The following is a 23097-nucleotide window of genomic DNA, read 5'->3' on the forward strand; positions in this document are numbered from 1 at the left end:
CTTGGCGCTCAGCACGGAAGCATACTCTCGGTACACGCAGGGCTCCGCTTTCCCCATCCCCACGCCACCCGCTCGACACTGGCCACAAGCCCCCGCCAGGGCCTTGTCGCGCACGGCTCCCTGCGAGCGGACTGTCCAGGCATGAGCCCCGCTCCTCACGGTCCCCGCACTGGGGTGGAATTCACTGAATCAAGGGCTGAAAAGCCAGACTGGAGCCCTTGGCCGAGAAAACCAGGCTCTGCGAAGCACGGACGGAGCCTCAGCCCCAAGCCTGGTGGCGTCTGTGGTTGTTGACAGTGAGTCTCCCTCCTCCCCCCGCAGAGGGTCCGAGTACATTTCCGACCCCCCAACTCGGCCAGAGAAGCGCCCAGGTGACTAACGACGAAGAGGCTGGCAGCGGGGCCACCTCGGGAGGCTGAGGCTGTGGGAAGCGGGAACCCTGACGGAACCCGGGCCCCCCGGGGGGACAGCCCCGAACCACCGAGCCTCTCACTCCTCTCCTCGGGCCCTCGCAGCTCACGGCTGGGGGCTCCTCAAGGGTCCCGCCCCCGTCCCGGTCAAGCTCAAGCGGGACCTCCGGGGCCCGCGGGCGGGAAGTGGGGTCGGCGGGCGCCCCGAGCCCTGGCTCGGAAATGTGGCCAAAGAGGGGTCACCGGAGGAGGGGCCCGGCGGCGAGGACCCGGGGAGGGGCGGGACCCGGGAGGGGGCAGGAGGTCAGAGCCCCCGGCATCCGAAGCTTCGGAGGTTCCCACTGCACTTCCAGCCGCGTGCCGAGCGCCCCCTCCAGCTGGGGTCCCCTTGACCACAGCAGGGCAGTCCCACTCCCCTTACCTGGCTCGGCTGCTCTGCCTGCTCCGAGGACGCCATTTTTCTGAGGCCTGACTAATCTATCGCCGCTGGGCGAGGCTTTTCCCAAGTGCCTCCGCTCTCGCTCTCCCGCCCAGACGAAAGTAGCCGGAACCGAGCCTGTCGATGGGGGCCCCCGGGGAGTGGTGCTGAAGTGCGGGGGAGGGAATTCCCACGGCCGCATCACCTCGCACGGTTTCCATTAGGTCTACGCTTCCCAGGAAAATCCGAGGTCTGTCTTTTCTGCGTCCTTATATGTGTATTATTCTTATTGAATTAAATCACTGCCCATCCCTACGTGCCTTGGGTACACGTGTAAGGACTCGCTAAGTATTTAATAAATGAAAGACTGAAGAAACTTGGAAATTGATTAATAGTTCAGTTCAGTACCATTTACTGAATGCCTACTATTTGCCAGGCACTTTGGTAGGCGCTAGAAATTAAAAGACCCAAGACTCAACTCCTGCTTCCAAGTTCAGGCCAAAAAGACACACACACACACTCCTTGCAGATACCTAGGAGCCTAATGCGGTAACTGTGCACATCTATTAGGAGAACACAGAAGAGGCGCTTCTTGGAGAGAATGGTGTACATGTGAAATTTACACAAAAGGGTCGCATACGTTACAAGCATCAGTTCATATTTTGGTTGTGTTTTGATCAGTTATGGAGTACTCAAAAGTGTCACCTCAATTAACAGTTCCTTCTATCAAACACTTTTCCCCCCACCTCCGCGCTCCCTACCACTTTTGAATGTCTACCCTTTTCTTATGAGATAATAACTCATTTATTTTCGTAGACAAAATAGGAAAGAGATTGACTGAATGAATATGGGCCGACAATTATTTCTGGTTTACATAACATGGCCCCTTTTTAAGCGAGTAACTGTTTTGACATTTTTTTTATTAATCTTAAATATTAGATTTTCATGGGGAACAAAGACTTTTCCGTAAGTGACAGTATCAGAAGTAGGACAAATGTATTGCCAAAGCAGCATCTGGACAATCTCAAACAGTGATGTGTTTCGCATGTCCACTTTTCCTCTCTGATTTCTTTGAGACCGTAATGTTTAACCTATTTACTTAAGCATTTTGTTAAGAGTTCCAACCCAATTTGCACAGCCGAAGCAGGGAAGTCAAAGGAAATGTCAGAGTATCTTATGCTTCTCTGTTATGTTTCAGCAAGACACTCCTCAATTTTTAAAACTGACTTCCTTCAAATCAGCCTGATTAGGACATCTTACAAGTCTTTTCAGATTGGAAAGGAAATACAAATTAACACAGGTCAATGACAGACCTTTAAGTATTAATATTATGCATTTATATATGTGTGTGTGTGTGTGTGTGTGTGTACATATATATACACACACACACAAATAGGAGTGCTCTTGCAATTCAAGGAGTACACATTGCTTGTCCTTTATAATGCAAAATAATTCCTATTGACCTTATTGTGAACGCGCGATTGAAACTCCTAAATATAAGGTAGAAAAAACCTCCTAGGTTGCATTGCACGACGTTAACGAAAGTCGGCTTTTCACGCAGACTACAGCTCCCGGAATGCCCCGGGGTGGGGACACGTGATAGACATCCATTAGAACTACATCTCCCGGCGTGCCTTGGTCCCACGCGTGACTTACTACAGAGAACTACATCTGCCGGCATGCCTCGGGCAGGGGTCAGGGACGCCGGCACCCAGCCACCCCGATTTCCCGGAGTCAATCAAGCCCCACACTAAAGAGGATGGAGGTGTCCTGGGGTAACAGAGCTCCAGAACCCGGCGAGCATCGGGCTCTAAAGCCGTGTCTGCTGCGCCGCAACCGCAGCCGCGAACAGCACGGCGTGGCGGCCTCCTGTCTCGAGGATCTGAAGAGCAAGGGTTGGCGCGGGAACCGGGCGAGGCCTTCGGGGACAGGGAGCTGAGGGGCCGGGGCTGGGGGAGGATGTCGGGCGGGGGGAAAGCGGGTGAGGAGAGGCGGGGTGGGGATTCCTGTCGCTCGGGTGGAGCCTTGGGACAGAAATGACTCACGTGGGTGTAGCGATTTACAAGTTTCAAAGCTTTTACAAGCGCTTTACAAACGCGTACAAAGCATTTACAAATTAATTTTTCTCGTGTAAGACCCAGTGGTGGAAAGGTAGACGGGAAGCACTATGCTGGTTAAGACGGACTTGACTTAGGCTCTTTGCCTAAAACCTTAGAGGTCTTGGACCAAACCCAGCCCAGTGTATTCCTGGTTCTCAGGCCCTCCGAGTCGGTGCCGGGCCCCCAGCCGAGCCCGTGGCAGGGTGGGGCGGGTTTTCCACGCTCAGCTCTGGCTGGTGCCTGTGCAGTAAAAGAGGGAGTTGCTACGGACCAGTGTGGAGGATGTGAGTGACAGAGTTGACAGAAGTTCTGAGCCCCTGTCCCAAAATGTGACTAGCTGCTTGACTTGGCACCTAACCGTCTCTCGAGCCTCAGTTTTCTCCTAGGCACAGTGGGTCTCTTATTTCCAGCCCTGCTTCCCAGGATTGGTGGGACTCTCAAAGGAGATAATAAAAATGGTTTGCAAGTAATATTAGCCTGTGGCAATAAGTTGTTTATCCAAAGAAGTTCTACCTGCTAAGTATGTGAGCAATCCCCAGGCCACTGTGTGTGTTAGTGTTTAGTGCTTCCTCTGAGTCACCAAGCCCAGCAGATATCAGACAGGTCTTCCAGCCACCCAGGAGCAGCCAAAGCACCGTGAATGCTTTAGTGACATGGCTTTTGCCATATAAACGTTTACTGATTTTTTTTCCTGACATTAGGATAAAGTTTAGTCCCCCTCGGTGCATTGCCTGGTTGCACTTGGCTCAGAGGCTTGTGTAAGGGCTTGTGTTCTGGAGCTCAGCACAGGCTTGCTGTTCAATTTGGGTGGTAGACAGTATCACTCAAGAATATTTGTAGTTTCTCAGCTGCTTCTCAGCTTCCTCTGGTCCCATTAGCATTGTAGGCATTGCCATCACCAAATAAATGGTACAGACCTGCCCTGGACAAAGCCTCTTTCTTGCCCAGTGATAATAAAGATGAAAAGCTTCTGATACAAGCTTCTGCTCCTCAGTATATTCCTGCAGGTTATAAAGGCTGCAAAGAAAGATGCTACAGAGAACAAAAAGCATTTCCTTTTTTTCCCTACTTTTTTTTACATTTGACACAGAAGAATTTAAGATGATCACTGAGTAAAATGCATGGACTGCTTGTTTACAAGGAATCAGATCAGACTTTGGTTTGTTGTTCATCCCAGCAAAGGCTCGAGTGCCTGCTAATACAGCTGTATAGTGCAGGAAACACGTTTTCAGGAGCCAGACTATGTGGGTGAAATCTGTTGCTCTGTTGCTCACTGTGTGATCTTGGACAGGTTCCTTAACTTCTCTGAGCCTTGAGTTTGATGTCTGTAAAATGAGCTAATGATAGTACCTACCTTATATGATTGTTATGAGATTAAATACTATATAAATACAGAAAAGCACTTAGAACAGTATCAGGCACGTGGGAAGAATATTTGTGGTTGTGACTAGTTATTATTCCCTACCAGGAATTCTGCTAGGCTCTTAGGGCATACATAGTGGAGAGTACAAGGATAGAGGTAATTTCCTCACGGATACTTGTCAATTGCCAACTATTTCATTCCTCTCAGCCTGTGACATCCTGGCCATTGATAAGTCCCTGGCACCAGTCACCCTGGTCCTGGCAGAGGATGGCACCATAGTGGATGACGACGATTACTTTCTGTGTCTGCCTTCCAATACTAAGTTTGTGGCATTGGCCAGTAATGAGAAGTGGGCGTACAGCAACTCAGGTAAGCAATGTTAGCCGTGTATAAAATGATCTGTGCAATACGACATCCATTCTGATGGATTTTACTGTCCAGGCACTTGGTTACTCTTTGTCTGGCTCATTAAGCATTTATGCAGCAAATGTTTCTGAGTACCTTCTGTATGCCAGGTATAGTGCTGAGTCTGGGGGTGAAGACGAATGAGACACGGGCCCAGTTCTCAAATAACTCCCAGACTGACAGCAACTGAAATGCAGCGTGGCCATTATCAGTGCTGAAGTGGGGTCAGGCTGCCCCATCTGAATCCTGGCTCTGCCATTTACCAGCCATGTGACCTTGGCCAAGTTACCTGACTTCTCAGCACCTTGTTGAGACGATTATGGTACCTGTCTCCTAGGATTGTTGTAAGGACAATAGAACATAAGACGTGTCAAACCAGGGTTTCTCAACAGTGCTACCCACTGGCATTGTGGGCTGGAGGGTTCTCTGATGGGACCGTCCTGTGCACTGTGGGAAGTTTAACAGCATCCCTGGCCTGTGCCAATAGCATCTCCTCACCCCAACTGTGACACCAAAAATGCCTCCAGACATTGTCAAATGTCTCCTGGGGGTGGGGCGGGGAAGGGAGAAGAGGCAAAACCACTCCCATTTGAAAACCACAGATAGAAAGCATTTCAATCTTACCTGGCACACAGCGAGGGCTCAGTAAATGTTACCTGTCACCATTATTATCACTGGAGATACAAAGGGAACCAACACTGATGAACAAGGATAAACAAGCTAAAGAAGTGTCTTGAGGAAAGTCCTCATGCCACTAAATTGGGGAAGTCACCCTTCGGCAACGGCTCCACCAGCCACCTATGCACTCGGGCCCTAGGGACAGCAAGGAGTAGCCACAGGTCCTCCAATCAAGGATAGGACCAATCCACAGGCACAGAAGTGCTACTGAGAATGATTGTTTTTGGATCCAAAAACCACACAGCCAAAGACACAAAAACTAACCCCGAGGGAGGTGTGCTGGGATCTGGGTGTGCACGACCACAGGTTGGGTTTAAGTACCTTGTTTCCATAAAAGAATAAAGAGCAGTTTCATACAGAAATACATTGAAGGTGGAAGAAGAGGGAAAATTAAGGTCCTCGATGGGGCTCGGCTTTCCTATAAATCCTGGAGAGAAGTTGCTTCCTTCTGCCTTGAAATTGTTCTAATCGGTCAGTTGGAAGGATGTACGGACCTTCCCATGGGCTGTGTTGGGGGAGAAGGTGAAAACAGCACTTCAAGGTAACGTGACTGTGACTGGAAGTTTCCCCTCTATATCAGACGGAGGCACTTCCTGGATTTCCCAAGAGTCCTTCGCTGTAGATGAAACTGACAGCGGGGCAGAGCTGAAGTGGAAGAATGTGGCCAGGCAGCTGAAAGAAGATCTATCAAGCATCATCCTCCTGTCAGAGGAGGACCTGCAAGTAAGCCTCCTCCTTAATTCACAGCCCCTCAGCTGGCCTCTGCCGCCCCGAGCCGTTTCTCAGTTCCCAGGCATCTGGCCATAATACTTTCATTATTTCTTAATTTTGGAATACTTCCTAAATGACACCCCAGATTCTTCATTTTCTGACTCTCTCACGTAGAGTAGGAATTTTTCTGCCTTCACCTCCATCAGAATCAGCCTGTGGAGCTTTGTAGAAATACAGCTGCCCAGACCTCCCCAGCCCTACTGCGGCCACCGTGGAGCTTCAGGATGGACAGCCGGAGAGGGTGGAGTCAGAGTGACTGGATTAAACCCCGGCTCCATCCCTGTGACTTTGAGCCAGGAACTCAGCTTCTCTGCTTGTGTTTCCTCCCCAGTAACATTGGGATAACAATGTGTTAATTTAAAGTAGACTTATTGAGCCCCTGCCCTGTCGGCCATGGCTCTGTACGCTGGGGGGACAGTAATAAACAAGGCAGACACACTCCCTGCTCTGATGGGACTCGAATTCTGATGGAAGGAGGCAAACAAAACAAGAAACGTAGGAGACCAAGCATTGTGCCGACAGTAATGGGGAGATTAAGGAAGGCCCCTACACGGAGGTGACCTTTGGGTTATTTTATACATTTATCTATTTATTTTCAGTAAATAATATGAATACATGTGCATGTTTAAAAAATCCGAGAGGTATGGAAGGATCTCCAGGTAGCCAAAAACTGAAAACAGCCCAAATGTCCCACTGACTGATGAATAAATAAAAAGTGATATATCCAGGCAATGGAATATTATTCCTCCATAAAAAGGAATGAAACATGGATAAACATGCTACAACATGGATAAACCTTGAAAACATTAGGCTAAGGGAAAGAAGCCAGACATGAAAGGTCACCTACTTTGTATTTATCATGGAAAGGCCAGAATACACAGTCTGTGGTAATAGAAAGTAGATTCATGGTTGCCTGGGGCTAGGATTGGGGGGGAGTTTTGAGGAGAATTAGGGAGTGACTGCTAATAGGTACGGGGTGCTGAAAATGTTCTAAAATTGATTGTGGTGATGATTGCACAGCTCTGAATATACTAAAACCCACTGAATTGTACACTTTCAGTGGGTTTATTCAGTGGGTTTATGGGTGAATTGTATGGTTTATCTCAATAAAGTTGTTTGGGAGGAGAAAAGGATAGACAGGAAAGTCTGACTCCTACCTCGAGCTATCTAGGTCACCCTTCCTGGAGACAACCAATGTGTCAGTTCCCTATTCCAGAGATATTTTATATATAAACATGAAGTTCGCGAACTCATCCTAAAAAAGTGCTGCATATTTCATTGCTGAATATCACTATGGTCACCTTCGAAATACTCCCCTTGGGAAGCTGTACACTGACGTCAGCGCCTAGTCTACCCTTCAGAACAATTCGGGAACTCTTTTTCTGGAATGGCCATCAGAGCTATCATCGTATTTCTCTTAATGTCATGAATGTCATCAAAATGTCTTCCTTTCAATGATTTCCTTTACCTTCCGGTAAAGAAAGAAGTCATTGGGGGCCGGATCAGGTGAGTAGGGAGGGTGTTCCAATACAATTATTTGTTTACTGGCTAAAAACTCCCTCACAGACAGTGCCCTGTGAGCTGGTGCATTGTTGTGTTGTAAGAGCCATGAATCATTGGCGAAAAGTTCAGGTCGCCTAACTTTTTCATGCAGCATTTTCCGCACTTCCAAATAGTAAACTTGGTTAACTGTCCAGTTGGTACAAATTCATAATGAAGAATCCCTCTGATATCCAGTTCGTGGACTTCATTATCAGACCTGTACATACATATATTTTTTCTCCTCTTCCTCAGTATTACACAAATGGAAGCATATCTATGCTGTTTTTAAAGAAAAGTTGGAGAGCATTCCAGATCAGTATATAAGACACCCTTGTTCTTTTTGACCACTGTATAGTATTCCATTTCATGTATGTGCCATGGTTTATTTAATGAGTCTCCCCACCGGTGGACATTTGGGTTATCAGTCTTCCTGTTCTAGATGAAGCTAGACCACTGTCATTTTGCACGTTTGTCCATAGAATAAATTTACAGAAGAGCAGTTGATGAACACTGGCCAGTTCCTAAGAGGTGACGATAAAGCTGAGAATTGGAGGCCAAGGTGGAGCCAGAGTGTTCCAGGCAGAGGGAAGGCAAAAGCCAGCTTGAGTCTTTTTCTTTTTGAAGAATCAGAAAGGGGTCACGAGATCCGTCTCCATCCCAACAGACTAACATGTTACCATATATCCTTAGCCTAAGGAAGGAACGCCACAGGCCTTAGGAAAAGAGGGACGTCAGAGGAAGTTGGGCTTGAGCCCTGACAGCTAGGCTCCATAGGGAAGTTTAGGACACTTAAAGGAAGCCGGCAGAGGCTGGCCATGGCGGATAACGAAAAGACCCCACCATGGCCAGGACTGCTGGTGGAGTGAACAGGTGGGAGGGAAGGGACCGATCATACAGGGTCATGAAGAATAGAACTGAGAGCCGCTGTGATTCTTAGCAAGTTCCTAAGCTTTCTTGCCTCATTTTCATCATCTGCAAAATGGGGCAATACCAGTACCTACCTCATAAGGTTTGTACCTCTTGAATTTTGAACATTGTGAACGTATGAATATCACTAGTTTAAAAATCGATGCAGTATGCAAGTTAAAAATAACTTTAAAAGCCACCCACTCAAAAATAGCCTTCCTCCAGCTTGTCCTTGTCACCTTTCCTTGTAGCCCTCCTTGTCACTTTCTGTTCTGAGCGTTTTACATCTGTCTCAGTGGTACATAGTAAGTGCTCAAGAAAAGCAAACTTATTATTGTAGTTTTTATGATGCTTCATAGCGATTCTAAAGTGCCACTGAGTTTAGAATCACTCTCCAGGAATTTCAACAATTTGATCCTTCTCTTATGAAGACTATTTTTAATCGAGTGCTGCCTATGCCAAAAGAATAAGCCTTCTTAAAAATGATCCTTACAGCAGATTTAGGATATAGTAAGTGAGGTCTCTCTTAGTTCACAGACAGAAAACGTTATTTAAAAGCTTAGTATAGTTTATATTTAAAAAATAGTCTCGTAACACTATGGACGTGTATAATAAAAGTGTTTAAGGTTAAAAGCATTAGAATAACTTGCTTAGAACAACCTCATATTGATTCATTGTAAAAATGATCATACACCTCCTCTGTATTCCATACAATTGGGTTTTTTTAATATCAGGATTTGGTTTAGTTTTTAATGAGGCAGTAAGGCATCCTTTTTTGACCAGAGGAAAACTGAAAAAACTGACATGCCTCTCTCTTGACTCTTAGGCAGCCATATTAGGTAACTTTGGGAAACAGATGAAATGAGTCCGAAAATGATGTGTTTGAAGATGTATTATAACAGCATGTTCAGAAAGTACACTAGGGTTCCTGAAGTCTGCATTTGTTTGCTAGGTGCTCGTCGATGTTCCATGTTCAGACCTGGCTCAGGAACTAGGCCAGAGCTGTGTCACCGTCCAGGGGCTCCAGAACACTCTCCTGCATGTGCTCGACCAGAGAGAGGAAACCCGTCAGTCCAAACAGCTCCTGGAGCTCTACCTCCGGGCTTTGGAGAAGGAGGGCTGCGTGTTGTCAAAGCAGCAAGGTACGTCTCGTCTCGTTGGCTGGGGACTTCCCCCCAAGAACTCAGTGTCTGTTGAGCCTCTCCTTGAGAGGGAACCGAATGTTCGTAATGTAGTCAGTCAGACAGTGAAGCCACAGTTGCTGGCATCTTCAATGACAGGTCTCTGCCTTGCCCCGCTGTGTCCTCTGGCTGGTTGTCTGTGTGGCTGTGTGTTAACACTGCGTGCTGATCCCCATCTCACGTCTGCTTTGCAGAGTCCAACGCAGGCTTCGGGGACGAGGGGGACGCAGTTGACACGGGTATGAGCAGAGAGCGCTCCTCCGAAACAGCCCTGCCCAGCCAGGTCCTTACTGCGCTGCAGGAGAAGGCTGCCCCCGAGCTGAGTCTGTCGAGTCAGGATTTGGAGGTGGGCGACAACCAGGGACCCTGCGACTTCCCTGGAGCTGTAGGGTAGGCCGAGAGGCCTGTATGGGAGCTTTTTCACCTCTGCAGAGCCTGAATCTTAGCTGCTGGTTTGCCTATCATATGCCAGAGCGTGTACGAACATCTCATATAATCTAAATCAAAACAGCTTAAACAAAATGGATGTGTGTCCTCCCTCAGATCATCAAACATTACTGTCTGACCCAAAGTGGGTAATGAAGAGACTAGCGCTGACAGGGAGGAATGGCAGGGCTCAAGCTTCTGACGTGGCTTCTGGTCCTATCAGGGGCTGAAGAGGGTTGATTGACAGGCGGCTGAGGCACAGAAAATACCAGAGGGAAAGGCACACCCGAGGGGATCGTCTCGCGCTGGCTGTAAGGGCAGGGAACTAGAAGCTTGACGAAGGGAACCTTTCACGGGGTCTACTTCCTCTTCTTCGCCTTTGTCCCCATCCCAAGTACCTCCCCGCTGTAGCTAGAAGGGAAGGAAACTACTGACGACCGTGGCTAAATTTCCTGTACGTGGAGTACTGTATGGTTACTCCAAGTAAACTTTGTTCCAAAGATCCTTTCCTGTTGCTCCTGTGTGATAAGAAAAGGCCTGTGACAATTTAATAATGAAGGGGACCTGGCATTTCAGCATAAAGACATAACTGATCTTGCCTGACCTCTGTCCCTTAAAGAAAACCATGGGAGCAGTGGCCAGGAGTGCCAAGGTGGTGGTTCTCAGTGCTTCTTATTCTTGCCGCAGCTGGTCACCAGGGAGGCCCCCAGAGCACTGGCTGTTGCTCTGAACTGGGACGTGAAGAAGGCGGAAACTGTCCAACAGGCCTGTAACCAGGAGCTGAGCCTGCGTCTCCAGCAGGTACAGAGTTTGCATTCTCTCAGGAACGTTTCAGCGAGGAGAAATTCGCTGCCTGGAGAGCTGCCGAGTCCCAAACGAGCCAAACAAGACCCTCCAGGGCTGTAGCTGGAAATAGGCCGAAGCCTGCGGCCTTGGTGTGTGTCCTCGGTTATAATCCCAGCGGCCTTTGGAGCCACCCACTCCTCCTGTGCCCACTGCTAGAGCCCTTCCCCTGGACAGGTTGCGACACTGGCTCGTGCCCCCTCCAGGAAGGCCACTCCAGATCTCAACATGTGCCTGCTCCCGGTTTCGAACGATACAGCTACACCAACGACATCCCACCTCCTCTAATGACAGGGCCTTATGTTCTCTGTTTAAAAATCATTGTGAAGGGCAGTGAAAAGAAATTGTCATATTTCAGACTATCCGTGTTCTAAAGATAGAAATGCAGAATTTCAACAACGATGGTAGAGAAGGTGTCATAATAGTTTTGATGAGAGTCACAAACTTGTTTTCTCGAGTTAATGAACTGTTTTGTTTGTTTAAAGGCACAGGTTGAGTTTGCAGACCACCAGGACGTACGGGGCGCCTAATTCACCATTTCTAATATCTACTTCAGGATTGTGAAATTGTATCTGAAAGTCTTCAGTTTTCTAATACGTTTTATCAGCAGGGGGTATAAAAGCTCATTACGTCGATTTCTATGTGATCTGACTCCAAGTCTCTCTGGGTGCAAAGCCAGACTTCTGGTTTACATTCCTCCTGTTCTTGTACAAACTCATTCTTCAGGTTTTGTAACCTACAATACACTCTCCTTGCAAGGAAAAGAGGATGGATAATCACTGGCTCATTTGACTTTCTTTAAGCATGCTTAGACGGAAATGGAATGCTAGTATGAGATAGATTGGCTAATTAACAAGCAATGCAATATAACAGTAAGGTCTGGGACAAGGGAGGGTGCCCAAAACAGAACAAAAAGAAGTGTTTCCTTCTGTGACTTTCAGGGAGAACTCACACGTACTTAGCACCCTTTCACTAATGCCTGACACCCCTGGTTCTCACTCACCAGCCCCAACATTTCCTTTTTTAATAGCATATTTTGTAATGCCTTTTTAATGATCCCTAAATGGCAGTCAGGGCCGATAACCTACCTACATGCGTCCTTTCAAAAGCCGTGGCATAATACCCCAAGTGTAATAGTTCAGAAGAAGCAAAAGGAAAATTCTTTCCAATAAAATGGCACATGTCTCAGTATGTCTCTGTCTGGACCTGACTTTCCCAGTGAGTGACACGGTGAAGCTGTCAGATGTTTGTACTTACACGTGAATGTGACAGAGGCCGCCAGGCACCAGTGTGTAGACTGTCGACTCAAATACCAGGAAAACAGCATTCCCCTTTGTAATGCCATTTCCCCAATCAGTGACATTCGGGACAAAATAACATCTATCTTTGTAGGACAAGGTAGCTGCATTCTTGAAAAATCCAGGGAACATTAAAACTGAGAAAAAATACTTTGTTTCTATATAGCACAGAACTTGGTTTTAGGCTGCGACAATTTGGAATAGGGTTTCATCCATATAAATGCCATATAAAAGCACGATGTTCAGAAGTCACGCAGGACGACGATTCTTCATTTCGTGGACTTGGCTGTGCATTTGGGGAAGGCTCACATCCCAACCCCTACCCCCACGCGCTCAATGCCAGTAGTGACTTTCAGGTATTGAGACAGACAACTAAAAGCAGCCCCACGTTTTCAAAATGCCCCTGAAGGGGCAGGAATGCCAGCTGAGGATTTCTATGGCAGTTTGCAGCCAACCACGGGCTAGTACCTGCCACCCTGGCGCCTCACAAAACAGCAAGGCAGGGTTTGTCGTCTCTCACATATGAGCAAAGCTGTGCTCAGCAAGGTTCAGTGACTTTCCTCATGTTACAAGGCTGGGGGCAGGGGACACAGGGGCAGTATTCAAGGGCAGGTCTTCTGGTGCTAATTCCAGTGCTCCTTCTACTTATATTGTCTTTTTAGATCCACACACTCTTTTCTATTCCACATCCAGATTACTGGGTTTGTTATACCAATGTAGTAAATTGGACTCCCACTGGAAAAGGCCGGATACATCCGCAACATAATTGCCAAAAGATTTCTAAGTGCACTCATTGCACTGGTGGGGTAAGAGGTAAATCCGCCTCGTGAGCACAACTGTAGTTGGCACAATATAATGGAAGCTACAGATGGCATCTATTCCTGTTATATTGGCGTCCTCATCTTTGCCTTGCTGAACTAAAGACGTTTTCTTAAATGACTTCTGACAAACACACAGTAGGCTTTAGTTGACTGGCCTGGCTATTGGTATTCTGTACTTGAAACACCAAGCATCGCAGCTGCATAGGATAATGGGAAAAGTACTATGCGTTTGGAGGGAGACAACCCCATGTTAAGTCTAACCTTTGGGGACCTTAGTTTCCAAAAATGGAAGGTTAGTCTAAGGCCCCAAGATTGAAAGGGTTAAATGACGTGGGAGAAAGCACAGGACCTCGCAGACTATAGCGAGTGGTTCCCTTTCCTTTCCCCAGGGGCAGAGGGGGGTGGGAGCGGACACTGGAATATCCTTAGGAGGGTCCTACTGATGGGTCTCTAGGGCAGAGACCTGAGCCTGCAAACTCCAGCCCAAATGTGTAGTAAGAGCCGTTGCAATCACATTACATTGCCCCTGGTAACCATTTACCTTCCCTCCACCACGTGCCTCCAGGCCTTCTGAAATAGAAACGGAGCAGCAAAGCAATATGTCTAAAAATAGGACAGAGAGCAGGGCATGCTGGTTCTTCGCAGGAGAAAAGAATGTCAAAGAAAGCAGCTGGGAGTAATGAACTCTACGTCAGCCATATTCCATTCTTTCAACTCAAGTCAAATGTCGGTCCCCATTAGGCAATTGGCTTTGACAGGAGCTGGGCTAATTACCACTTACCAACCTTTAATTTCTGGGTAAAAGCACAAGGAAAAAAAGAATGGATTTTTCATTTTCCAAAGGGAAAGGAATAATAGTTATCTGCCAAAAGAAAGAAAAAAACCTCTATTAACACAAGAATTACTAATATGCCTTTACTAACCAGATTGTTTAATCTCCTAATTATCTTTTTTTTCTTGCCTTCAGGGTTTTTCAACATGTTATTTGGAGGATTCTCCCTTAAATTACTTTGGTTATGTCTTTTATTACTTGAGGTTTTCCAGGACCTTGAAAATGGTCTAGTCTGAACACCCACCCACTGCCAGAGTCCTGTGCACAGCTGATGGTAGGGTCCTACCTCCTATTTGAAAGCCTCCAGTGAGGAGAGCAGACTCCCTTCCCAGGACGTGCATGGAATTTTCAGTTTGCAGAATCTTAAAGCTAGCTATCTGAGCAAATTAAATCGGACAACACTTGCACAGTTAGGAAGTGAACCAACAGGTTAATGCATAGATACTGGATTTTCTTCAGTACTTTCCAATACCATATTATAAGAACTATAACCAAAATGTTCTAGCTTTTCCTCTAGCTTACTACCATGTTTCCCCGAAAATAAGACTGTCAGGCGGGGTCTCAGCTCCCGCTCCCCACATAAGAACGCAGGACATGGTGAGGCCAAAAAGGAACACCCACGGAGCCAGAGGTAGGGGAGTCACACCACTATATTCTTGCTGGGTTGGAGACACAGGAAGCAGGAGCCACACTATCTGCAACCTGCCGTCCGCTTCTCTGCAATCCGCAATCCACACTCTGCTCTTGCTAGCTCAGCCACCATCTTCTTGCTGGCCCCCGTTTTCTGCTTGCGTAGCCACAGCAGTTATATTAGTGGCCAATGGCTCACTGATTATAGCTGACGGCCAACTAGCCACAGCTGATGGCCATCCAGTCACAGTTGATGGCCATTTACTACCTGAGCCAGCACCTTTCTATGTGAGGCCGAGAGCCTGGAAACTGCACTCCTGGCTCTGTCCCCACAAAGACCTAGCTGGACAGTCAGCTAGGTCTTATTTTCGGGGAAACAAGGTACTTGAATAAGACAAACGTGTATTTTTGACCACTTAACTACTTAATTATAAATGAAAAGGACAAATTAGTGTTTTTATGAGGGCTATAAGAAACGAAATACTGGGTTGCCCAGCTGTCCTTTGCCTCTTCCTTTGTAGTCTAGAAACAAAATTTCCTCTTTTTGACACCTAAATGACTTCTCTTCTGGAATGACTTTCTCTTACGGAAAATGGAATCCATATTCCTACCGAAGGAGGATCTACTACTCCTAAGAAGTGGGCTTATCCCCTCAGCAGGTGCTGTTAAATCAAGTTGTTCTAAGTATCTCCCATGAACTTACTGGCCCAAGTTTCCTAAAGCCTGAGATGGTTTTGCTGTCAGCCCTGAAATCTGAATAGTGTGGATTTCTGTCAAATGCTTGTATCACACTTAATCCTTTCTCAGCAGTTAAAGGTCTATTCTGGTGACAAATGCTAGAAATAAATGCAAGAGAATGCATTAGAAGTTGTCCAGGGGATGTCACCGGTCTACACATTTGACGATACTGAACTACAGAAACGTAGACTTCAAGAAGTTAGGAAATGACCCTCACTTACCCATTTTAGCCCAATTCATTAGTCATGAGCGTATTAATCTAGTCTAAGGTACAGTGGGTGCCAGCTAACATTTTATAAATTCCTCTGAACCAATGGTGGCTTCGCTGGATAGACTGCCTGGCAGTCTCATTAGTTTAGCCTTAGTATCCTTCAACTACTATTCTGTTCAAAGTGAAAAATCCCAGACTTAAGGTCTGTATATTTATGACCCCAACTGAAACTGAGAAACAATGCCCATGCTTTTCTTCTAGAAAAATCTTGTAAGACAAAATTCTGAAGGTTAGCTGCCCTTCCCGGCAGACCTCTTCCACCAGGGCGCTGACCCAATTACTGGTCTCTTCAAGCTGCTGTGTTTGGAAATGTGGATGCTATTAAGGCTCTTCCATCACATTATACTTTACTCAGCTAGTAATTATGAATATGAGCTCAGCCCTGCAGAAACAGAACGGTCAGCAGTCATACTCCTGCTCCCCTGGCGTCCACAGACAGGAGTAAGGGCAGTGTCCTCCAGCCAGCCTTTGCCGCTTTTTCCACTATTAGGCCTGACCCTCAGAAACCTTCTGTAACTCCAGGTATGATCTCTAAGCTTTAAAGGTTAGCATCTAAAACTCTCACCGTGGAAGTTTTCTTGAGAATCTATGATTAAAGACTCGTAAACATGCATAATCGGGCAAGGAATTCGGTGCGATGGGGGAGAATTAAACATTGGATGAGGGTTTTGACACTGAGCAACTTATTTACTACAAACATCACTGGAGCAGATCCATCACAGAGAAAGAATCCCCCTCCTTTAGCCATCATGCACTGTCGCTTCTGTGGGGAATTAGTGAGGACCAGGGAAATATAACAATTATCCACACAACACACAGGCACCTGTCTCCCAACAAAGTCCGATTCTACGGCTGGAGCTCTTTGTGTTCGAAGTTGAGGCAAGCAGGCTACAGGCAGGGCAGCAGCACGGCTCACTGTTTGGGGTTTGACATAAACCCGAAGCTCTCGTCCAGGAAAAGAATTTTCACAAATTATTAGCTCACTAATTGAAACTAGTATGGGTATTTTTTAACAGCAGGGTTAAATATAACTTTTATAAGCAGGTCAGCATATTGGCTGTTTAATAGCATGACATTTGTTTTTAATTTTAGCGAAAACATGAATAACCATTTTGTTCTTCTAGCACAGTGTTAAAAGTGCTTTTACTCTGAGGGGAATATTTTTTAAATTACACAATTTATATCAAAATAAAGTGAAATAAGATGTTCTTCTGAACTCTTCAGCTATTTTTAAATCACAGAAAGGAAGACAGGACAACTGCCAAGCACATACTGAAGGTGCAAGGAAAGCCCCGTGGCTGCTTTGAGTTCAATACAGCAAAACCCACAAAAATCTTTATCAACAACATTCCTTTGCGTTCCAATTACTCAAGACACTCAGTACTGGGCGTTACTGGAGTTTAAATAAAAACTACTTTTCCAATGACATGGGCAAGAGAAGACAATTGCATGAAGAAGAAAGGTCACATCTGCTTCATACATTTCATTCAGCTCCATCACTACGCTTCCTTGCTCAAGTAATCCCGGGTCGAGTTTTACTTGCAGGAGAAGGTCTTCCAGAAGAAATTTTTGCAGGGGTCATGGGGCCTGCTGCGGGGTCAGGCCTTCCTGGCCTGTGGGTACCCCTGGGGTTTCCCCGCCTAGGAAGAGGTCGGCACTGGCCTGGGGGGTCCACTCCTACCACCAAGCAAGGAAAGTCAACGGGCCGTTTTTCTTTATTTCTGCCACTTCCTGCATATGCTTTATGAAAGAAGCAGAGAACAAAGGAAAGAAAAATCAACCATCTGGCTCAGCCAGCATTAAAAGATACATAATTCCTTCCTTTACAAAAAAAAAAAAAAAAAAGAGATGTTCCAGCACAATAAATCACATTTCCACTCAGAGGATGTGAAAGTTAAGAGAACACCCTTAATGGAATTGTTCTAACTAGAGAAAGGGAAAAGTTGAGTTTTCAATCAAGGAAAAGAAAAAAAGCTGCTCGTTTTGCCCATAATGTTTGCTGAGGTCCTTAATTCAAAGAGGTCAGGAGACCTGTCATTTACCCAGATAAGTGACGGGCAGCTAAGTCGCCCCCCGAGGTGAATCAGGCTACTTTAGCATGGCCTCCCCATCTCTGGTCTCACTCCTGCCTGTCCACAAATTGCTCTTTAAGACAGATCAGATTGAGACATTATATTCTGGTCTTTCAAAGTCCTTAGAAAGCTTCTAGGAGTAATCTGATGATAAATGACTTGTATGAAATGCATCTGGTCATTTCAGAGAAAAATCCATTTTTAATGATCAACTTTATGTACTCTTCTTGGAACTTTTTCAAAATGGGGAAAAAGAGAAAAATAAATCACCTCATGAAGTTACAAACTCTCACAATGAAAAAATCTAATGACGTCAATTAATCTGAGCTAGTGAGAACATGTGCTGTGTACATAAATTAAGATTCTAGAAGAAGGTGTGAGTCACGCCGCAGGGGCAGCCCCATGATGGCACCACAACAGACTGGCACAAGCACGTCACGTTTCAAAGACCAGCAGGAGGAGACCGCTAGCGTGAAGACGCTCCCCTCGAGTTTCAGAGCTAATGGACTTCCTGGGTTGGGACAACTGAAGGTGAATGAGTCAGTGGTCTGCATGGACACGATGCCACAGGGCAGCCAGGGGACACTGTGGAGCTCAGCCCTGCAGCCTGTCCCCCCACACGCTCGGCTGTGGAGGTGCTGGGGAGTCCACGGCCATGGCCAACTAGGCCAAGCAGGGAGACAGCCAGAAATGCGCTGGCATGCGGCCCAGCCAGGGACTACTCACCCCTCTGGCACTGGCATGGCTGGCATGGCCAGCGTGGCCACCCTCCAGGCGTAGGGCCACGGTGGCTCCTGCGAGCAACAGCAGCTGCAGGCTGCCCGGCACTGCCTCCGGCCCTGCGGCCGCCCACCTGTCTTGGCAGCTCTGAAACCAGTGTTTTGTGGACTTGGGTCTCTTGTTGGGGGTCTGGGGGGTGTTTTTAGCTTCACTTGCAGCTGCTGTTTCGTACATGTCCCTTCTAGAGCCTGTACCGCCTCTCCCCTCACGCAGTGACGCACATGCTGGCACCGTGGGTGCCCGCACAGCGTGTTTGGATGGGCTCAGCCTCTTCACGGAAGTGCAGGTCGGCCCGTGTTCTTCTGGCTCTGCTCTGCTTTGCAGAGTATGTGCCCTGCTTCTGAAGAACTCTGACTTCGTCATCACGATTCCCAGAGCAAGCAGGAAGCCATGAGAACAAACCCGAGTGATTGAACACAGTGTAAATTTAGCCTCGGATAAGGAGCTTACAATCTGCAATTTTGCCCATAGAGAGAAATATGACTGAATCTGCTACGGGCAGAAAAAATGAGGCAGTGCGGGCTCAGGGGGCCGCTCAGAGCTTCCCTGGTTTCACCACGTTGCAGGCAAGGACGACCTGAGTGATGTCCCCCAGTATTACCATGTTTCCCCGAAAATAAGACCTAGCTGGACCATCAGCTCTGATGCGTCTTTCGGAGCAAAAATATAAAAACCAGGTTCAGATTAGATTAGATTAGACTGGATTAGATTAGATAAGACCCGGTCTTACAGTTAATAAGACCAGGTCTTACCTTAATTTTTGCTCCAAAAGACGCATTAGAGGTGATGGTCCGGCGACGTCTTATTTTCAGGGAAACAGTACAGGCTAGACACGGTCCTCCCGCCCAGGCCCTCTCAAACTGTTGCGAACCCAACTCACTTTACTAAAATTAAGATTACAATACAGATTCTCATGGTACAAGGAGGAGCCAAGGTCCCGCAATTCTAACGGGTGCCCGGGTGACAGTGACACAGGAATAGTGGGGCTCAAGGCCACTGTTTTTCAAACTGCCACCAACCATTCACCAGTGGGTCATACGCTAGGACGTGTTTCGAATGAAACAGAAAGTAGAGTGCATACAGGGAGTAAGGACACATATGGTTGCATGTGAGTGTCAGGTGTGAAAATGTTCTTACTCAATGACCTGTGCTTGACCAGCGCCTCTGACGACGGGCACTGCAGGACGTGCAGACTGCAAGGGCCGCTGTGCCGCCTCCTGGCTTTTCCTCCCAGGTCCCACTTTCAGGATCACACACCCATGTGCAGACCCTCTTCCCCCAACTGAGCCATCGAGCAGGATCTGAAGCCACCAGCGCAAACCTACTAAAGATGACCAGGTTCTAAATGGAAGTAAAGCAACCAGAGAGCTGACAGCTCTTTCCAGAAGTGAACACTAGGGCTTTCAGCGTCCCACGTCCTGGTTCACACCCCTTCACAAGGGAAATCTCAGCCTTGAACTTCATCACAGGGTTGTTGTTTCAGATTCTAGGCAAAACACCAGGGCCTGAGGACCCCCAGTTCACACACTGCATGCTCTTAGCCCCTTTTTCTGTACCCAAACAATGTTTTCCCTAAGATGATTCCCACAAATGGTACTACACACTTTGAAACATACTTGCAGATGAGAGTCATGGCAGCTCAGCCAGCCTCTTGCATGCTTCGTGTACTTTGCAGACTTTATTCGATGGCCTCATTAAACGTTCCCAGCGCCTGGCATGTACATGGAGCCATGCCACCCACCTGACAGTGTGGCTGCAGCCCAGCTAAGGGCAGGACGCGGGCTCCGCACGAGAAAGCAAAGTACTTCCAGTGCGGTGAGCGTGCCAAGGAGGTTTCTATGCTGCAGGTGGGTTTTAGGTTATGACTGCCTGTTTTCAAGGAGGTGGCGACATATCTTAGAACTCGAAGGTGAGGGCTCTAGACAGAAATCCTGGTTTTGCCATTTCATCGACTTCTCTGTGGATAATGACAGTACCTGCTGCCTACATTACAGATTGTTGTGAGGACCAGATAAGGTCCTATAAAGCTCCTAACACAGGCGGAACGCACACCAGGCACTCATGTTAGGAACGGTTGTTAAGGTGTCCTCAATCCTGACCTGCCCTCCCCTAGTATTAAGAGCTCCTCACTACGAAGGCTGGACATCCCCGGTGAGAACCAGGGAACCCAGCAGCACATCTGAGACTCCAGGGACAAGTACCGACCGGTGCCAGGCCCTATGCAAGGCCCCCAGCGGTCACTGTTCACCACCCCAAAGTCTGCCCTCGGAGAGCTCATAATCTAATGTGGAACAGGAATGTGGGCTTCTGAAAAGAGGTCCAATGGAAACTTTGATTAAAAGGCACTCAGTACTGAATGATTTGGAAGAAAAGATCACGTATTCTAAAGGGCAGAACGAGGGCCCAACAGAAGGTAGGAGGTGGGAGACTCCCGTCTACATACAGAAGAAACCTGTAATAATCACGTCCAACAGCGGAGAGGGCCTTCTGACCCTGGAGTTCAGCAGAGCCTGGGAATCACACATCAGGGACGCAGGGGAAAGGGTTCCGACTTAGTGGGGCGATGGATGAAACGACCTCTAAGGCTCCTTGTCGATTCCCTAATTCAGTCAAGAGAACAAGCGCGTCCCGATTGACCTCTCTTGGATGTGGAGGTTTCCAGGGATCAGCTGTGCACGAGCCAGTGTAAACCTTGCCCGGTGCGTTCCGCCCGCTGCTGTGTGCAGAAGCGATGCTCCGGAACTTCCTTCAGGGTTTCAGTAATAAAAAATTAACACAGGATCTTTTCTTTCAAGCTTTTTGAGGAATTGGTATAACAAGGAAGACAACATATACTATAAAATAAAAGGTAAATTGCCCCCAAGTGTGTTCGCAGGCCACATGTATTTCAAAGACATCTGCTTCTTTACATGGTTAATCGTGTGGTTATGTGGTTAATAGGTCTAGTTCAAGTTCAGGTGAGTTCCCAGGCCTCTGAGGAAGGAAGCCCATGAGAAAGAGCCGTCCAGGACTCCTTTCTGCCAACTGTCACTCAAAGACGGAATTGTGAAGGTTGAGTGGCATCAACTTGGACACTGCAGAGTAAACTAAACCCTAACTGGAAGAGGCAGCCCATGAGAATACAGGGAGTCGGATCAGCTGTTCCTTCTAAAGTCTGACCACCCATGTTACAATCCTTGAAAAATGGAGGACCACTCGTCTAAAATACAAACAGGTCACACATAGATATGCCAAATAAACCAAGAGCACATGAACATCAAGTTAATGTTCTCACTGGGCTAGAAAACTTCATGTCAAAATGCCCATGCCAACCGGAGGTGCCCTCTACAACCCTCATCAGAGATAGGACACCCATGGCGCACACAGCTTCACCATTTCGCATCATTGGTGTACTGAGTTTCTGGAGTTACAGAAATCTATAAAAATAAGATGCATTATAGGCCCCTGTCCTCTTACTGTCAGATGAAACCTCGCTGTGAGGTTTTTTTAGCCCTACTTCACTGATAAGAACAGTTTCAGAAAGTCAGTTACTGGAGTGGCAAAACCAAGATGTAATCTATTAGGTTGGTGAAATAGTAATTGCGGTTTAAAAGGTTAAAAATAAAGGCAAAAACCGCAATTACTTTCGTACCAACTTTTGGGAAGTCCACAGTACCTAGTCTCTAAATTCTCCCATAGTATCTAGTGTCTAAGATCAAGAAAGCTTATCTGAAAACAAAACTGCCAACATACAGACCTTGGGACGTACTGTAAGGATGGAAGCCTTTTCCTCCACCGATGACACACAAATGTCCCAATTATTGTCTGAGATGAAGTGATCCGTTCATTGCAGAGGTAGATGCTTCACCCTGACCACGGCCTAGCACCTCCTTTTGAAAGTCAGACTTTGGGGTGTCTTCTGCTGATCATATTTGGGCATGGAGGCGTATACCTTCTCTCCAAAATGCACACCCTTTTCTCTCTCGCCCCCTCGCAAGTCAGCGCCCCAAATGTATCCAGAGTCTCGTGGTCAGTAGCCCCTGAGCAGCTGGTTAAGCTCTTCAAGCTCCAGCTTGCTCACCAGTAAAACGGGGGATAATCAGATACACCCTGGACGGGGTGGTGGGAAATCCGGTGGGGCACATACGGAGCACGCAGGCTCTGTAAACGCCAGGCCTGTTTCTTTACCCCTATTGCCCCAACAGGGAAGGGGCATGCCCTGGGCCTCTAAGAAACCCCAAAGAGAAGACGGCAGAACCGGGCTCTCAGAAGCATCATCTCTCACAAACTAAAGCAGAGGACAACACGCTGAAGTGTCTGGAGTATGAGGGCAGGTTTTCCTCTCAAGCAAAACTTCCTCCCAGTAGAACCACAGTTGAATTACAAATGGTCCTTTTTACGAGAAAAGACACGTAAACTGTTTTTGGAGAAAAGCACCTTTAAAAAGTAAAAAGGACCACTTCCCAACATCCACCTTTTTACCTTGTCATCACAAGTGACATGGGTTTAAAACACTGACAGTCAAAAGAACTAAATGAATATAGCATTATTTATCTTTCAGGAATTGTCCTGAAAAATTATATAAAAGAATAAAGAAATACTATGATTTTTGCTTGGGAAAAAAATCAACCATA

General features: G+C 47.1%; 2 protein-coding genes across 3 annotated transcripts in view; one reads left to right on the forward strand and one right to left on the reverse strand.

Moving 5' to 3' along the window:
- Positions 1 to 932, reverse strand: part of PEX14 (peroxisomal biogenesis factor 14) — a 124375-nt gene extending 123443 nt beyond the window's left edge. Inside the window, exon 1 of the mRNA XM_081057664.1 lies at positions 832 to 932. Coding sequence (XP_080913790.1) covers positions 832 to 867 — 36 coding nt within the window. The 5' untranslated portion in view covers positions 868 to 932. The remainder of the gene's footprint in view (positions 1 to 831) is intronic.
- A 1533-nt stretch (positions 933 to 2465) lies between these two features.
- On the forward strand, positions 2466 to 12232 carry DFFA (DNA fragmentation factor subunit alpha). Of its 2 annotated transcripts, XM_081057669.1 has the most exons (7): positions 2466 to 2723; positions 4498 to 4659; positions 5954 to 6096; positions 9545 to 9734; positions 9968 to 10119; positions 10887 to 11000; positions 11528 to 12232. In XM_081057669.1, exons 1-7 carry the CDS (start codon positions 2588 to 2590, stop codon positions 11570 to 11572), a joined length of 942 nt encoding a protein of 313 aa, XP_080913795.1. In that variant the 5' UTR covers positions 2466 to 2587; the 3' UTR covers positions 11573 to 12232. The 2 variants fall into 2 exon arrangements, with proteins under 2 accessions (XP_080913795.1, XP_080913794.1); XM_081057668.1 differs by lacking the exon at positions 11528 to 12232 and having other exon boundaries at positions 10887 to 11256.
- Positions 12233 to 23097: the final 10865 nt, after the last annotated feature.

This window comes from Rhinolophus hipposideros (genome assembly GCF_964194185.1).
Source record: "Rhinolophus hipposideros genome assembly, chromosome: 8".
Lineage (NCBI taxonomy): Eukaryota > Metazoa > Chordata > Mammalia > Chiroptera > Rhinolophidae > Rhinolophus > Rhinolophus hipposideros.

Bases quoted from the DNA above. Each gene is read 5' to 3' on its own strand.
- DFFA (XM_081057668.1), top strand. From the start codon at position 2,588: ATGGAGGTGTCCTGGGGTAACAGAGCTCCAGAACCCGGCGAGCATCGG. The intron at 4,660-5,953 runs GTAAGCAATGTT...CCTCTATATCAG, and splicing joins GTGGGCGTACAGCAACTCAG to ACGGAGGCACTTCCTGGATT. The intron at 6,097-9,544 runs GTAAGCCTCCTC...TTTGTTTGCTAG, and splicing joins TGTCAGAGGAGGACCTGCAA to GTGCTCGTCGATGTTCCATG.